The sequence below is a fragment of the Aquila chrysaetos genome, chromosome 13 (assembly GCF_900496995.4).
Source record: "Aquila chrysaetos chrysaetos chromosome 13, bAquChr1.4, whole genome shotgun sequence".
NCBI classification, from domain to species: domain Eukaryota; kingdom Metazoa; phylum Chordata; class Aves; order Accipitriformes; family Accipitridae; genus Aquila; species Aquila chrysaetos.
In genome coordinates, this window is record NC_044016.1 from 29,538,676 (window position 1) to 29,553,489 (window position 14,814).

The window sequence follows — 14,814 nt, forward strand, 5'->3', positions numbered from 1 at the left end:
ACATGCTTACATAAAAAGAATGCCTTACTGGAGATTTAAACAATTAAAAAAAATGAATCAAACTAGTCATATAAATTTGGTTTTTAAATTGAGAAAAATATAAATTCAGATGCTCAAGTCACCAAAATTATTCACTAAAAACTTTCAAATTCAGCCCATGAATAATAATGAAAGAAAATCAATCCAGTCTTACTGATGTACAGCTACAGCTCTCAAACGTAAACTGCTGGGGTCAAAATCTACTTTCACAGTGTAAAGAAATAATAATTCCATGCTGAATTACAATTCCATAATCCCAATGACACTCTTAGATATCAAATGCGATTAACTGTTTAAGTTCACTCTAGAAGACTTGAATGCTTAATTTCCCATTTTATCAAGACTTCTATATACAGCTTAAGCTACATGACTTTTACTAATGTCTTTCATACATGCAGCTGTATCTTCAGAAGTACCATTCAAATTCACAATAATATAAAACACCTATATAGCAAAACTATATAGCATTTTGCTATTTGTTATAGCAAGCTCCCCACTATCCATAAAGGTTGTTATCAAGCAACTCTTGCTTATTCAAGATGTCTCCAAAATACGCAAATAACTTTCTAGGCCCCAGCTGTGCTCAGAGGCTGTCCTCAGGAGCGTTTTCCCCTCTTCTACACAGGGCTTGTATTTGCTGAAGTAAGTGTAATTCTTTTGATCAGGTTTTCTAACATGATTTAATTCATTGTCAAGGTAAGACAAACTGTAAGGTGATTTTGACTTAATAGGTCCACAGTAAACAACCGTGCTCCAGTCTTATGGTGACCTTGTCATAACTCATGGAAAAACTACAGTACAATTCTGTGTTGGCATAAAAATTTTGTATTCTGTTAGTTACTGCACACTAGGAAAAGAGTTAAAAAACAAACCGTAGCCATAGTGAATACTCATCTGGTTCCATCTGACTTATCTCCTTCTACCACTTGAACCCAGCCAAACAACAGGAAACAAGCAAGCTCAGATGTGGAATGGAAAAGACCTTTTCTTTAGTACTGAAGAAAGTTACATTGACTTAGATTTTTAACTTCAACTGTTACTCATTTTAGAAAAAAAGGCAGAAGAACAAATTCACACAATAACAAAAAAGATTTGCAAAATTTTAATAGTATACCTGAGCTAGTTCATTCTTTGAAGAAACAACCTAGGGTATAAACCAGAGCTTATGTGTACGTTTGTGACGTACTCCACCCTTCAGAAAAAGCTGCAACAATGCCACACAGCTGCAGAAATAACTCCATTCCTCCTATGATCTTTTGGCTTTACAGGTAATCCACTCAGCTCATCCCAAAACATATTTAAAAGCGATATCCCAAAATAATTTCCAATCTTTCTTCTCAGTTTAATGGTTTTCATAATAGTCTGTAAGGTTTTTAAACACCACACTGCTGCAGCAAGTGAGTTCCTTCCCTTCAAATTGAATGAAATACGTAGGAATTGAGTTAGATGCGTGTTATCTTAGTCAAATTCTAATTTGCTAGATGATTACCCAATTTGGTATGTTTATGGATGCTGAAGTTTGCAATGCACCCATCATAGAAGCTATATATGCATAGTATGTACTATTTCAACTATCCTGTCATCATGGCATAAGAAAAAATTGCAGAGTAAATGACTGTGCCACACATTGCATATAATGTATACACTTGATACAGACTTCAAATTGACTTCAATTAAGTGATTTTCACATGGCATAAGACAAACACCAAGCTCCTCCTAGATTCACATAATACCAGAAAGATAGTACACATGCGTATGTGGAGTCAAGCACATCTGGGAATATTTAAGAATTCCACAGAGCATAACTAAGCATTTCAGCCCACTGCACATTTTCCTTAATAACTTTCCAATACAAATGTGCAGTTCTGATGCTCTGTTTTTCCCAAACGATTTAGAATAAAGTAACAAATTTGTAATTATAATTAACTCAGCAAAATTCTTTGGTAGGATAATGAAATCCAGATATTAAAGACACAGAAAACTAAACAAAAAACCCCGAACTGATAACTACAAAAGCTTCTTATTCCATCTAATAAATTCTGTGATCTACCAGCCTAAACAATTAGTGGTCTGTGAAGACCATGCATCTCAGCCATGCAGCCATGCAGCATGCAACAAAGCAGCACGTAACACAATGCAAAAATGGCAAAGAAAACCAAGTGATGGCCATGCTAGTATTTGTCAAGGGTCTCCTTACCAAACAGTGAAATCCTATGCCTGACAAGAACTCCAAGTTTGCAGAACAGGCTGAAGACAAAAGAAAAATAAAAGATAAAAGAGAAGAGAAGGGAAAAGGAAAAAATGGGGGGGGGGGGGGGGGGGGGGGGGGGGGGCAGGGAGAAGAAAGAAAAAATAACAGCTGATATATGAGCAGGAAAAGCAACATGATGTCACGCAGAAAGAATCAATTATCTGAGCAGAATGTGGGACAGAGTACTAAAGAAAGAGTTCTCAAGTGCATATCATTAACAAACATGGTTAAATAAGCACATATTGTAATTAAAGAAACAAAAAAAAATTAAAAGCAAAGCTAATTAATATAAAAGCGTCCTATATGATAACCCACAAGGAAATAATCATCAAAGCTTTAAGAAGTAAAATGTGGTCAGTGTGCTATTCAGGATACCACTGACAATTTGAAAACAAAAGGTAAGGAAATCAGATTAATTGAAGTGTTTGATGGCAAATGTTTAACTAGTCCAATTTGGATCTTGTCATCTTGAACACAGTGAGAATTTCTTTTCAAATACATTGCTTCTTAAACACACTTAATATGAGAAATAGCCTCTTACATGGTTAAAAACCAACAGAAATGGATATGATCAATGATTTCACTTCACTTGTTTGAATTACTTCCTGTGCTGATTGAGCAGTGCCCCATTCAGAACAATGAAGAACAAAGTTTTGTGTTAATTCATAGAAACAGGAGCATACTGCCCTACGCAAATTAATGTGACCTCCAGATTTGCTAGGAGTTAGCTCAATCTTCATGATCCAGTTTTGTCTGAGAATTTTCTCCACGAGCAACAGCAATTTTGGTATTATTTTTTATGCTGCAAAAACCCTCATCTGCTATAAATGACATGAATAATATCATGTCATTTTATTAAGCTATTTAATTATTAGGCACACAGGCTAGTTATCAACCTCTGATTTAAAAGCAAGAGACACCATAAGCATGTCTGCACAGTTTATGGATGAGATCTGAACATGTTGTTCCATTGACAGACAAGAGCATGGTGCCAAATGGAAACATTTATGTCCAGAATCAGAGCAGCCAGGTTAATGTGGTGTTGAATCCAGCTAACTAGCCAGTGCACAGTGACCCACTATAGCAACAGCAACTGCTCTGTTTTAGAAATGAGTCTGGTTGGTGCATGTTCGGGGATCTCTGTTCACTTTTTATTCCATGAGGCAGATGTATGCTATATATTCTTTTATGAGAATCCTGGTTCACCCAGTGCAACAGGAAAAGCTGTACAGAAGCATGTTAGCATCATATAAATCTTGTGTCCATTCTAACAAAGACATTAAATAGCTCACAATCTATCTTATCTTCTAACATACAAATGTTACTCAACTGACTGTAGCATTCAGCAGATGCTATGTTTTCACAAAGTCAGACTGAACCTGTTATCTCCAGTGTAATTAGTTTAGGTTAAATAAATGAATAAATAAATATGTCCAAATGGCCAGTACTTAAGAATGATGTCCAGAACTGACTTTATACAACTGCAGTAGTACAAGGACTTGTAAGATGGTCAGATGAAAAATGCAAAAAGCCCAATCCTGAAGAGGCTGGTTACAAATAAAATGGAATATAATGCCACCATATTTCAGGAAGAGGTCTGACCCGTATTTGCCCGCAAAATAGATGTGGATTTAATGTATTTGCTGAACACAGAATGGTTATTGCACTTGTTAACACTGACACTGCATTATCAATACCCCAAATTATACTCTTCCATAGCTTAACAAATGCAAGCTTATCTTCATTGGAAAAAGAAAGCAGCCAGAAACTGCCCTTAGCTTGAAGAAAATCTTATGTATGAGTTGCACTCAAACAAATCTAAAGGGAAAACTCAACAGAAAATCCAAACTTCAGCCTTGGCAAACTCCCTATAATACTGGGCGGGGGGGGGAACCAACGCACAAAAATGTTGGGAATCTATTAAAATGGCCCAAAACAACCCTTCAGGAAATGGATCATATAATGTAGCTTCTATAATCTTTGTGTCTTGATAATTAAGAAATAAACTGCTCAATAGCACTGGTTATAGCTATCATACATCCAAGGTTTGCTTGCACGTGTTTTCTTCTCTTTGGCTGACACCTCTGGATGGCAGGTAACTCAAGTATGGCAGCAGCTCTGATCCTTTTGCTGGGCTACATGTTCAGGAATCTCACACAGCTAGACAGCATTATGCACAGAAGTCCTGAATCTAAGCAGCAGATATGCTGATATAGTCACATTTGACATATTCCAGAAGCATGGGGTTCATTGGAATGACTTAACAACTGTGAAAATATTGTAATCCAGGACATTACAGAGAGAAAACCAGCAGCTCATAAAGTGGAAAATTATCTAGATGCATGCATTTTGATAGAGTTTTTTAATTCTTTGGAGAATGTCATTCAGCCAAGCTGCCAGATCAAGTTAGTCCATGAGATGACACAGGGTCAAGACAGCTATTACTTACTTATGCTTAGTATTGTTGCTAGAAACTTCACTCAGTATTCACACAATCTTGCAAACCCCGCATGTCTGTATGACCATCAATTGGCTGTCAGCCTCAAAGAACAGCAAGTCAGTTTTGCATGGTTCAGTACCCAGAAACAGCCAAGAAGGCAACCATGATACCTGTACATTACAGGTATGCAGTAGGTCCTGTGTGAAGCTTGTAGTCTGCTTTACTAAATGGGAAATATGGGTTTCAATTCAATCAGAAGTGAAATTAAGTGAAAACTTATCTTAGAGGATCAAGTGGATATTTCTGTCATATTACTAAAGTTATTACTATTTAGAAAACCCAAAAGCAGAAAGAATACAACTCTTTCATTTTTACTTTTTATGGTGGACGGTAATAATGATACCTACTGAAACTCAGTTATAAATAAGTCTGACTTTTAAATCTACCACAAAATTTTGAAGGAATAATGATTTCAGTATATACGTATTTCCAACCGTGAAAACTGGTACACAATTGTATAGCCTGTGCCAGAGACTGTGCAACTGATGTATTGTCACACATAATGCTAAATTTAAATTCCCTGCATGCTAAAATCATCACCACTACCTTTAAAACAGCATATAATCATAACTCTGTACTCCTCTTTTCATTTCATACAATGAATTTTCCTAACAGGAAAAGAAAGTGAAAAAAGTTTAATTTGCATGTTCATTAAAATATTTCTCTGCCTCCCACTTCTCACTTCCCCACAATCAACTGCTGCTGTTTGAAGAAAAACACACATATGCACATACATTAATATTATTTTGAGTTTTACCTTGTCACCATTTCTTTCTCTTTATTAGAGGCATGGCCTCCACTGCTGAGAGGCCTACTTGCTGCAGATAAGAAATACAGGCGATGATTTTTAAAATACTGATCAATCAAAGGGAGCACAACCTGAAATCACATCAGAAAGAAGTGGTTACCTCAGGGCTTTCTTTACTATGTTCTGTATCACTCTTTGTAAGTCACAACTAAAGGCAGGAGATTTCAAATATGTTTTCTGTTTTAAAATCTCTATGTACTTTAATGTCTACTTCTCTTTGCATTTATTTCATATTCAAGGAACTTAAAATGTCATCAGAAAAGGCAGCAGAAAATGTTTTAGATTACCTCTGGGACTTGATCTGTGGGTTTTTTAGGAGGAGTACAAAGCAGAAAGTATAATTTCATTTTATCTCACAATTTAAGAATTTTCCTGTACCACATACCCAGACACAACTTTTGCTGTTCATGCCTTTTAAGGTAGGTTTAAGAAAAATTCACCTACAACTGTCAGCACACTAAAGGCACTTAATTCTAGATGCTATCAAATAAAACTCCCAAAACATTGTCATTCATTAAGGGCTTGTCCACAGAAGTTTTCCTGTTTACTTCATGTGGTGACCATTACTCAGTGCCCATTGCAGGTGTCAGCCAGGAAGACATCCAAAATAAACAGCTAATAAGAAAATCTGAAATTGCTTCCTTTTTTGAGCATGGTTCAAAAGAAGGTGGAATGCTAGCTTCTGAGTCAATGAACTCGGCAAATAGTACCACATGGAAGGACTTTAAGGTATCAAGATTACAATTTACTGCAATGATATCAGGGTCAGAAGATGCTGCAAACAGCTACCTTTGCTTCTCCACTAATGAATTCAAAAGGCACTTCAAATATGCAAACACCATACAAGCTTTTACGTGCGAAAGGCATAAGCAGATTTTCTTAATTTATAATGTTTAAAACCTCGACACAAAAAGGAGAATTGGCCTGAGAGGAATCTCATGACTTTCACCAAGGGGAAGTGCAAAGTCCTGCACCTGGGGAGGAATAATCTCACCAGCTGGAAAGCAGCTTTGCAGGGAAGGACCAGGGGGTTTCAGGACACCAAACTGACCATGAGCCAACAATGCACCCTCACTGCAAAGGCGGCCAACAACATCTTGGGTTGCATTAGACAGAGCACTGTCAGCAGGCCCAGAAAGGTGATTCTTCCTCTCTACTCAGCACTGGTGAGGCCACATCTGAAGTGCTATGTCTGGTTCTGGGCTCCTCAGTACAAGAGAAACATGGACAAACTGGAGAGAGAGTCCAGTGAAGGGCCACAGAGATGACGAAGGAGCTAGAGGATCTTTCAAGTGAGGAGGGATTGAGGGAGCTGGGACTCTCTAGCTTGGAGAAGAGAAGGCTCAGGGAGGATCTCATCAATGTGTATAAATATCTGATGTGAGGGTGTAAAGATGGAGCCAGGCTCTTCCCAATGGTGCCCCATGACAGGACCAGAGGCATTGGGCACAAACTGAAACCCAGGAGGTTCCCTCTGACCATCAGGAAACACTTTTTTACTGTGAGGGTGACTGAGTACTGGCACAGGTTGCCCAGAAAGACTGTGGAGTCTCCACCCTTGGAGATACTCAAAAGCTGTCTGGACATGGTCCTGGGCAACCAGCTCTAGGTGACCCTGCTTGAGCAGTGAAGTTAGACTAGATGACCTCCAGGCCCTTCCAACCTCAGCCATTCTGTGATTCCATGATGGAGACATCAGCATGGTTTTAAAACAAGGAAAGAAACAAGGAAGATGACACTGACAGATACACAGCTGTGTTAATTCCAATAACTATTGTTCACACTTATCTGCCTGAAGACTGTAAAAGAGAACAATCATCAGAATTAGACTAAGCCAGTAAACAGAAAATGTAAGGAGGTTATGAATAGTATCATATGAGTAGTTGCATATCATGGAGCAAGGAAATAATGAGAATAAGAATATAGTCCTCTAATTTTTTTCACATCTATACTTCATCCTACAGTACCTTCAAGCTATTTTTATTACTACTGTTTTTAATTAATAAAATAATGGATTTAACACAGAAAAGTGCAACTGTAACAACAATAATCATGTTCACTAACAAATACTTTCTCACTTCAACTACTTACTACGTGAACAAAGAATAAGCAAAGATATACTGTACTTTGGCAAAAAACTTGATTTCTTGTTCATATGGGAAGTGCTCTCCTTTGCCTCTGCTGCCACCATCTGCAGAGAGAAGAAAATTAAGCTCACTGTCATACATCCTAATTACAGTCTACTCTGCATTTTTCTTCGAAAGTGTACACTATAAACAAATAATACTGGTTGCCTTTAGACATAGATTTAAGATACCACAAACAGTATACACACTAGTTAAAGTGGAGTTTTATGACTACCTCAAGAGAAAAGTTACAGTAAATAAAATGTATAAAGAATAACTATCCAAATCTTGATAAAAGCATAGACATCTCATAGTCCAAAGAGATATGGATATTTTTGTGAGATGAAAATCTGGTCCTATGTTTGTATTTTTCAGTCATCAGTGACGATTTGGAAGCCTGAACTCAGATTCTAATGGAACACCTTTCTCCAGTTGTTCCCAGGAGAAACAGAATTACCAAATTTTTACTACTTACTTGCGGACTTTGTCTGAAGAACAAAATTAATGGTTAGAACCACCCAACTGAAATTAAAATTGCTTCACTTCCCCCATTACTATAAAAATCAAATACTCTTTACAGACATAATCTGGTACAGCTCCCGGACTATTTATCCTTTATTTATTATCTTCTTTTTACTAATCCATTGAGGGACATGAATGGTATTTGTTCCACCAGTGTTTCTACTGTTTCAGTATTTATTCATTATAATTCTTGCAGCTATGCCAAATCTATATAATTAAGTAGAGTGAAGCCATGATAATCAGGCATTAGCAGAAGTAACCCAATGAGTTATCAAGGCCAGATTCTTGCTACTGTAAGTAACCATAGCATAAAATAATTCATAAATTTTATAATTTCTACTTTAAAACTAGATAGGCTTTGGGATGAGTATTGATTTATTCAAACTGCCTGCTGTTGCTGCCATTAATACGGTCAATTACAGCATCTGTGCCTAGACATGAGGCACGGTATATGTTACATGGCATTGCAACTCCCATGGTCACACAGAAGCTGCATCTGGCCAGGTTTTTTGGCTTTTCTTGCTCATGTAAGAAGCTGACTTGGGTTACCAAACTTTTATTTTTTTTATCTTTAACAAAAGCAGAACAAGTTAAATCCTTTTGTTCATAACACTGTTGACGAAGCACATGCTGGGTGTTTGTGAAAGAACATTCCTGTTGTGGGAGTTTGTTAAAGAGGTTTCTCTACTCCCTCTTCCAGAGAAAATTTCAGAATGGTACAAATGACTGGTTTAATTTGCTCAGTGAAAAAGGGATTACCTGTGAATAGTAAATATTAATGTGCACATGTGAGAGATTATCAATTTGCGCATAAATACAAGGAAGCAGCTAGTTTTCTTTTTCAAAGAACGAAAGTCATAAATTTTGGCTGAACAGTTTTCATCTGATAAACGAATATGGGAAACTGGAATGAACATGGAAACTACATAACTTTCTAAAATTGATCATTATCTTCAACTATAGGAAACTAGAGGGAAAACTCCTAGTCCAAGAATGTGTCATTTTTTTGAAATTTTCTAGTTGTTCTTATAATATCAAACATCTTAGTTAATAACTCTTAAGAAAATGCACAAGGAGTACTATACCAAACTCCAGAATGTACTGATGGGCTTCATCGACATATCTTATAAGTTGCTGAAGGAAACTGTAGGCAAAGCGTTTCTCAATGGAAGGTGTGTCCAATTCCAGGTCCTTAAGTCCTCTGTAAAAAGAAGCAAGTCAATTTTCACACATGCAGAAGGACTCGAAGCGGTCTTACCTCTCCATGTAGTCTGATGCCATTTTCTCTAGTAATGATTAACTGCTTATTAGCATAAGAATTGTTCTGTGTTTGAAGTAAACAGTACTCTTATGTTTATTTAGGTTTTGAGCAATTTGTTAAGATACAACTCAGATTTCCCAAATAGAAGGTTACAGAAAAATGAGACCAGTCAATCAGATTAATCCAGTACTGTGTTAATTTCTTTCCCTTATTGTAAGGCATTACTGTCTTATATTTGCCTCCAGGGATTGATTCTTGGGTGAGAGAGTTTTGAAGCTGCCAAAGTACTTTGATTTAAACAATCAAACCAGAAGTAAATCTCATCTCCCTCATCATGACTTTTCCCCGAAAGTCTGTTTGTAATGGAAGAACTTTGAATAGTTATGTAGCATTTGTGAAAAATCAGGGGAAAACCAAAACAAAGTGATGGAATTGCAGTTTACCTTTTCCAGTATGTTCCATCATAGTTACTAGTCTGATACGAAAAAAGTATCTTCTTTCAACAAGTATGAATCTGCAGAGAGTGGTTCCATGATGTGGGCTGATGTCTGCTAGCAACAAGTTGCCAATGACATAAGCCTTGATTCTGCAGGATCAGGACTTTAATGACGGCACATGAGGCAGCTATGCTTAACCAGCAACAGAGTCAGTCACCCCACTGTCAGAGGCACCAAGCACATTAGTACTCAGTTATTTCACAAGTTAAAAAAGTATACCTACTCAATGTAACTGCCTGTGTAGTGCATTTTCCTGCTTTAAATTAGAACATTGCTGATGGTAGGGTTCAGTTCCAGAAAAAGAGATTCTGGAACTAAAATAGCTTTGTCAGCTGGCACTTGTAAGGGTACAATAGTGTCTGCTTCATTAAGATTACCTGATCAAGGACCTTCTCCATGCAAAAGGGTTATAATAGGGAAGCCATAAACAAGAACACATAGAAACACTAACCTGGTAGACAAGGGATAAAAGAGACAATGCTAGAGACAAAAAGTCTCCAGTTATTAATTAATGGGCCATTAAGAAACTTCATGCACAGCTTTGGAGAGGGCCACCTGGATTTTGCAACTCCTAAGAGGAGGGGACATGAAGAACATAAGGATTTGGAATATTCAAGGCAGGTCAGTGGCAGTACACAAACTACTGATGGAATGTGCAGGGAAGGAGGATCAAAGAAGAGCAAAGGGGAGAAAAGACAAAAAGGGGTATAAAAGGGCAGTCACATGTAAACCCTGGTCTGTCAATACAATTGTCTGACTGAGCCCTGCTCCTCACCACTAGAGTCTGTCCTATCTTCTTACGAAATACTTTCTTAACTATCTCTTTGTTTAATCTCACTCACTATCCCATGTGTATGTGTGTGCTGCAAGGAATAAACACCAGCTACTGGCAAAACCAGTGTGAGCGGATACTGGGCCAGCAACTGGAGTCAACTTGGGGTGTAGGTGCCCCCAGGCCTGTGGTGCCAGCAACAGGAGTGAATGAGGGGCTCAGCATCAGTAGTTGGAGAGGCCATAGCTTTTGGGAATGTCTCTATGGTTCCTACAGACTTTGAGCCCAGAGTGCCAGCTACTGCAGGGGACTGGCGTGAGTGGATTTGGTGCTAGCAATTGGAGTCAGACAGGGGCAGCGCGGTAAGGCACCCCTCATCTGTGGTGTCTGCAACTGGAGCAAGTGGGTGTCCCAGTTGCCAGCCACTGGGGTGGCAATGCTGTGTGTCCCAAAAAACAGCTAATGTGGGGAGGCAGTGTCAGTAAGGTGAATGAGGGGCTCAGCGCCAGCAGCTGGAGTCGGACCATGGGTCACAGGCCATGTGCCTGAGTGCTGTGTGCTTGCGTGCTGGTTTTGGCTGGGGGCAAGTGTTTGTATCTTCCCTAAGCCCAGCCTGCCTGAGGGTGCACTAGACCAGAATGGTCACTGTCAACTAAAAGACTGGAAAGAAATGTGTGCAAAGCATATGTGGCAGAAAGTCAAGTGGTAAGCAGACCAAAGAAAACCATGAATCAGATGCTTGTTTGTGAAGACAGTGCAGTGGTCACGGGAGCAGCAAGTACATTGAGTTTAACTTGATAGAAAGACATGCATTTGACTAGCACAGTTGGATATAGATGTGGCAGGAACAATTTACTAGATAGATGATGGGTGTGTCCAAGTTAATAATTATTTTACCATCCCTCTTAGCCTTCTACTCCTCTGAAAACCAAAAGCCACTTCTTGCTTGTGTTTAAGTTAGACAGAAATAGAAAGGATTAGTCAAAAAGGAACATGTAACCTTGAATACAGCTGAGGAGTCTTTTGTCATTTTGACAGGGGATTAGAAAAGAAACCTTTGCTGACTGACATCCTTCTTTGCACATCCTACTCCACTGAAGGGAAGTAAATTGAATTACTCCAGCTATCCTGAAAGATTTTACCTAGAATTATTAGATTAGCTGTGGGACTCTATAAATGGGCTGGATTTCATATGTGATATAAAAGAAAGGAAGCAGGCAGATTTTAAGTAGACGTGCTGGCTAATTAATTCACAATGATTAGTTAAATCCATCTCTGTGACTGTTTCATTCACTTACTAACATTCAAGTCCTACAAATCTCAGATATGCTTTCAGCCTTTCCTAGTGACTCACATTTCCTAAGCCATGCTGATGAGGCAGACAAGCCTCCAATTTAATTAAAATTTTATCCACACTGCATTTAGCAGGTAAATATGTCATATTAAAACCAAAAGGAACTATGCATGTTATTCTGCAGAGAACAGCATGTATATGTACTGAATTATGAATGTTCTGTTGATTACTACATTTATTCACTATTATTACATTTACACCGTGGATTGTTTAAAAAAAAATTTTAAATCATCACTTTTCACTTTTAAAATATTTTAATTACACTACAAATTGAGAGGAGAGGCAGAAGACACACAGACATTCTGGAGAACTTTGCTTGTGCATTCCAAAAACCCTGCTACTAACTCCGTAATCCATTCCTTCCTAACAAGGTTCTTCTATATGAAGGAGCTTGTCCTTACTCCCAGGTACTAAAACCTAAAAATAACCATAGATTTTTCTTTTAATAACAATAACAACAACAACAACGACAACAATAAAAGAGGCTACTGAGGAGTATTAGAAACCTTCTGTGACACTAATAGTGAACAGAAAATTACCTGGAGACAACATATCCATTAATCTGTAGAAATTTCAGAATATCCTGTGCTTTTTCTCTGTCCTTGGCTTTTTCTTTGGCTGTGAGTGTATCATAAGGAACAAGAAGAGGATGGTTGCCTCCTCCTACTATGGAACATCAAGAGAATTAAAAAAGCAGTTAAAGAGTTATCTGTTGACATGGTAAATCCCAACATGTAAAAGCACCATCATAATAATACATAGTACATTACAGTAAAATCTAGTAAATAAAAAAATGCACTTTTCTGTTTCTTTATGCAAACCTAAAAAATACTCAGATAGAAACTTTAGACGATGGTGTCAGAATTATGTTTGGTGCCACAACTGCTGCAAGTACAAGGTAAATATGTTGAACCTAAAGCAAAAACTCTTAAAGAAGAAAAAAGTGCTTAAATGTTATGAACATGTATTATAATTACAATTTCATTTAATGCAACTGAAAGTATTTCAATAAATAACATCATTTCTTAAGAAAACCAAGATATTAAAAAAATATATAAACTTATACAAACAGAGTCTTGCTTTTAAACATTCTGATGACAGCAAAAAGAGTTCGTGGAGTTTAGCAAGATATACACATATCTAAAAATGTATTAAAGTGATACAGTTCTACTTTACAGTAATAAATTAAAGACAGAAAATTAGAGTACATTATTCAAATGTGGTTCAGACAACTGTCCAATCTGATCAAAAGAATGCTGCCAAAACAGAGAGGTAAACAGAATAAACTGCATTTGTATTGCTTACAAATAACTGCTGTATTGATACCTGTCTGAACGTAGGTAGTTAATTTGGCAGAAAAATAAAGTTGCACTTATTAATATAAATATATGCATAAAAAGCAACATTCTTAGGATTTCACCTCATAAAATCACCATCATATAGCAGAACATAATAAATTCCTACAATAATTGCTACAAAACCCCAGGAAATTGTAAGGGTAATGATCAGACTTATCTCAGAAAAAATACTGCAGCAAGTCTCCAGTAATAATATTAAAAAAAAAGGAACAAACTCCCTCCAGAAAATATTGGAGACATATCCTTAGGTGATTTTGTAAGCCACATATTCTAAAATTTTCCATCTGTTTAAGTACATGCAAAATGGTAAACTAGTGGGCAGGTCTGATAGGGTATTTTTTGTTTGGTTTGGGTTTTTTTAGGAAGTACAGCCTTTAACATTGGGATGATTGGGTTTTATTCTATTATCACAAATGTGATCTAATTCCACCTTATTACAGCTGAAGACAGACATGCAAAAATGTATATAAGCATGGTAAGCATACATGCCCTATCTATGGACATCATTAAGACTATAATAGATTATTCAATTACAATTAATAAATGAAAAGTGTTCAATGAAGGGAAATGACACTGGCGATTTTCAGGTGGCTAACATACTTGTGTATGTGAAAAGCCTTAAATGAAAAATAGGAGTATTCTGCATCTGAAGTCTGCCTTAATGTCCTGTTCTTGACACATGTATAAAAAAATATTTCAAGACTACCATGTGTGTATACTGGAGGAAAAACCCTACACTCTGAGCAGGTTTTGTTCAGCTGACAAATACATGTACTTTTCACACGAAGAAACTCTCCATTAGAAGCCTCTCCTTCATTGACTATCGCCTCCTCTAGCCTTCTCAGTACTATGCTGCTTTGCACAACACTACAAATACTATACAGTGTTCTCATTGAAGTGCTGCTCAGAGGCAAAAATCTGCTTTCAAAGCTGCCAAATACAGTTGAGCCATTTAAATATCTAGTCTTCCTGTAGCCTACAATTTCCCAGACTTAGCCCATCCTGTGGCTACTTATCCTGAAGAAAGTTTAAAAAAAAGGCTATAAAAATTAAAATAAAAGCTGTATGAAGGGGAAATATAATTAAAGGCATAGAAATTCATAGTGATTTATCAAAGGCACTTCCAGGTGGAACTTTAATTTTTCATAAAACCTTAGCTACTGTACTTTTGCTGGAAGCTTAGAGCTAATAAAAAAGGCAAGCATACAATGGAAAAAAAAAAAAAAAGCCACATTTGGTGAATACAATTAGACTTGACACCTTCGGATAAGAAAAAACCCTAGCTTCGATCATTTGCAAATGGGAACTTGTGGTTTCTCCAAATAT

The 14,814-nt window shown here is 37.2% G+C and overlaps 1 protein-coding gene across 9 annotated transcripts in view; it reads right to left on the reverse strand.

Moving 5' to 3' along the window:
* The window catches only part of RYR2 (ryanodine receptor 2), a 456,533-nt gene that overhangs the window by 105,249 nt on the left and 336,470 nt on the right, over positions 1-14,814 (reverse strand). For all 9 annotated transcript variants that reach the window (XM_030034940.1, XM_041128385.1, XM_041128384.1 and 6 more), the window contains 5 exons: positions 12,670-12,796; positions 9,332-9,447; positions 7,725-7,789; positions 5,548-5,669; positions 2,237-2,286 (listed from right to left, as the gene is read on the reverse strand). In XM_030034940.1, the coding sequence (XP_029890800.1) occupies positions 2,237-2,286; positions 5,548-5,669; positions 7,725-7,789; positions 9,332-9,447; positions 12,670-12,796 (480 nt within the window). The remainder of the gene's footprint in view (positions 1-2,236; positions 2,287-5,547; positions 5,670-7,724; positions 7,790-9,331; positions 9,448-12,669; positions 12,797-14,814) is intronic.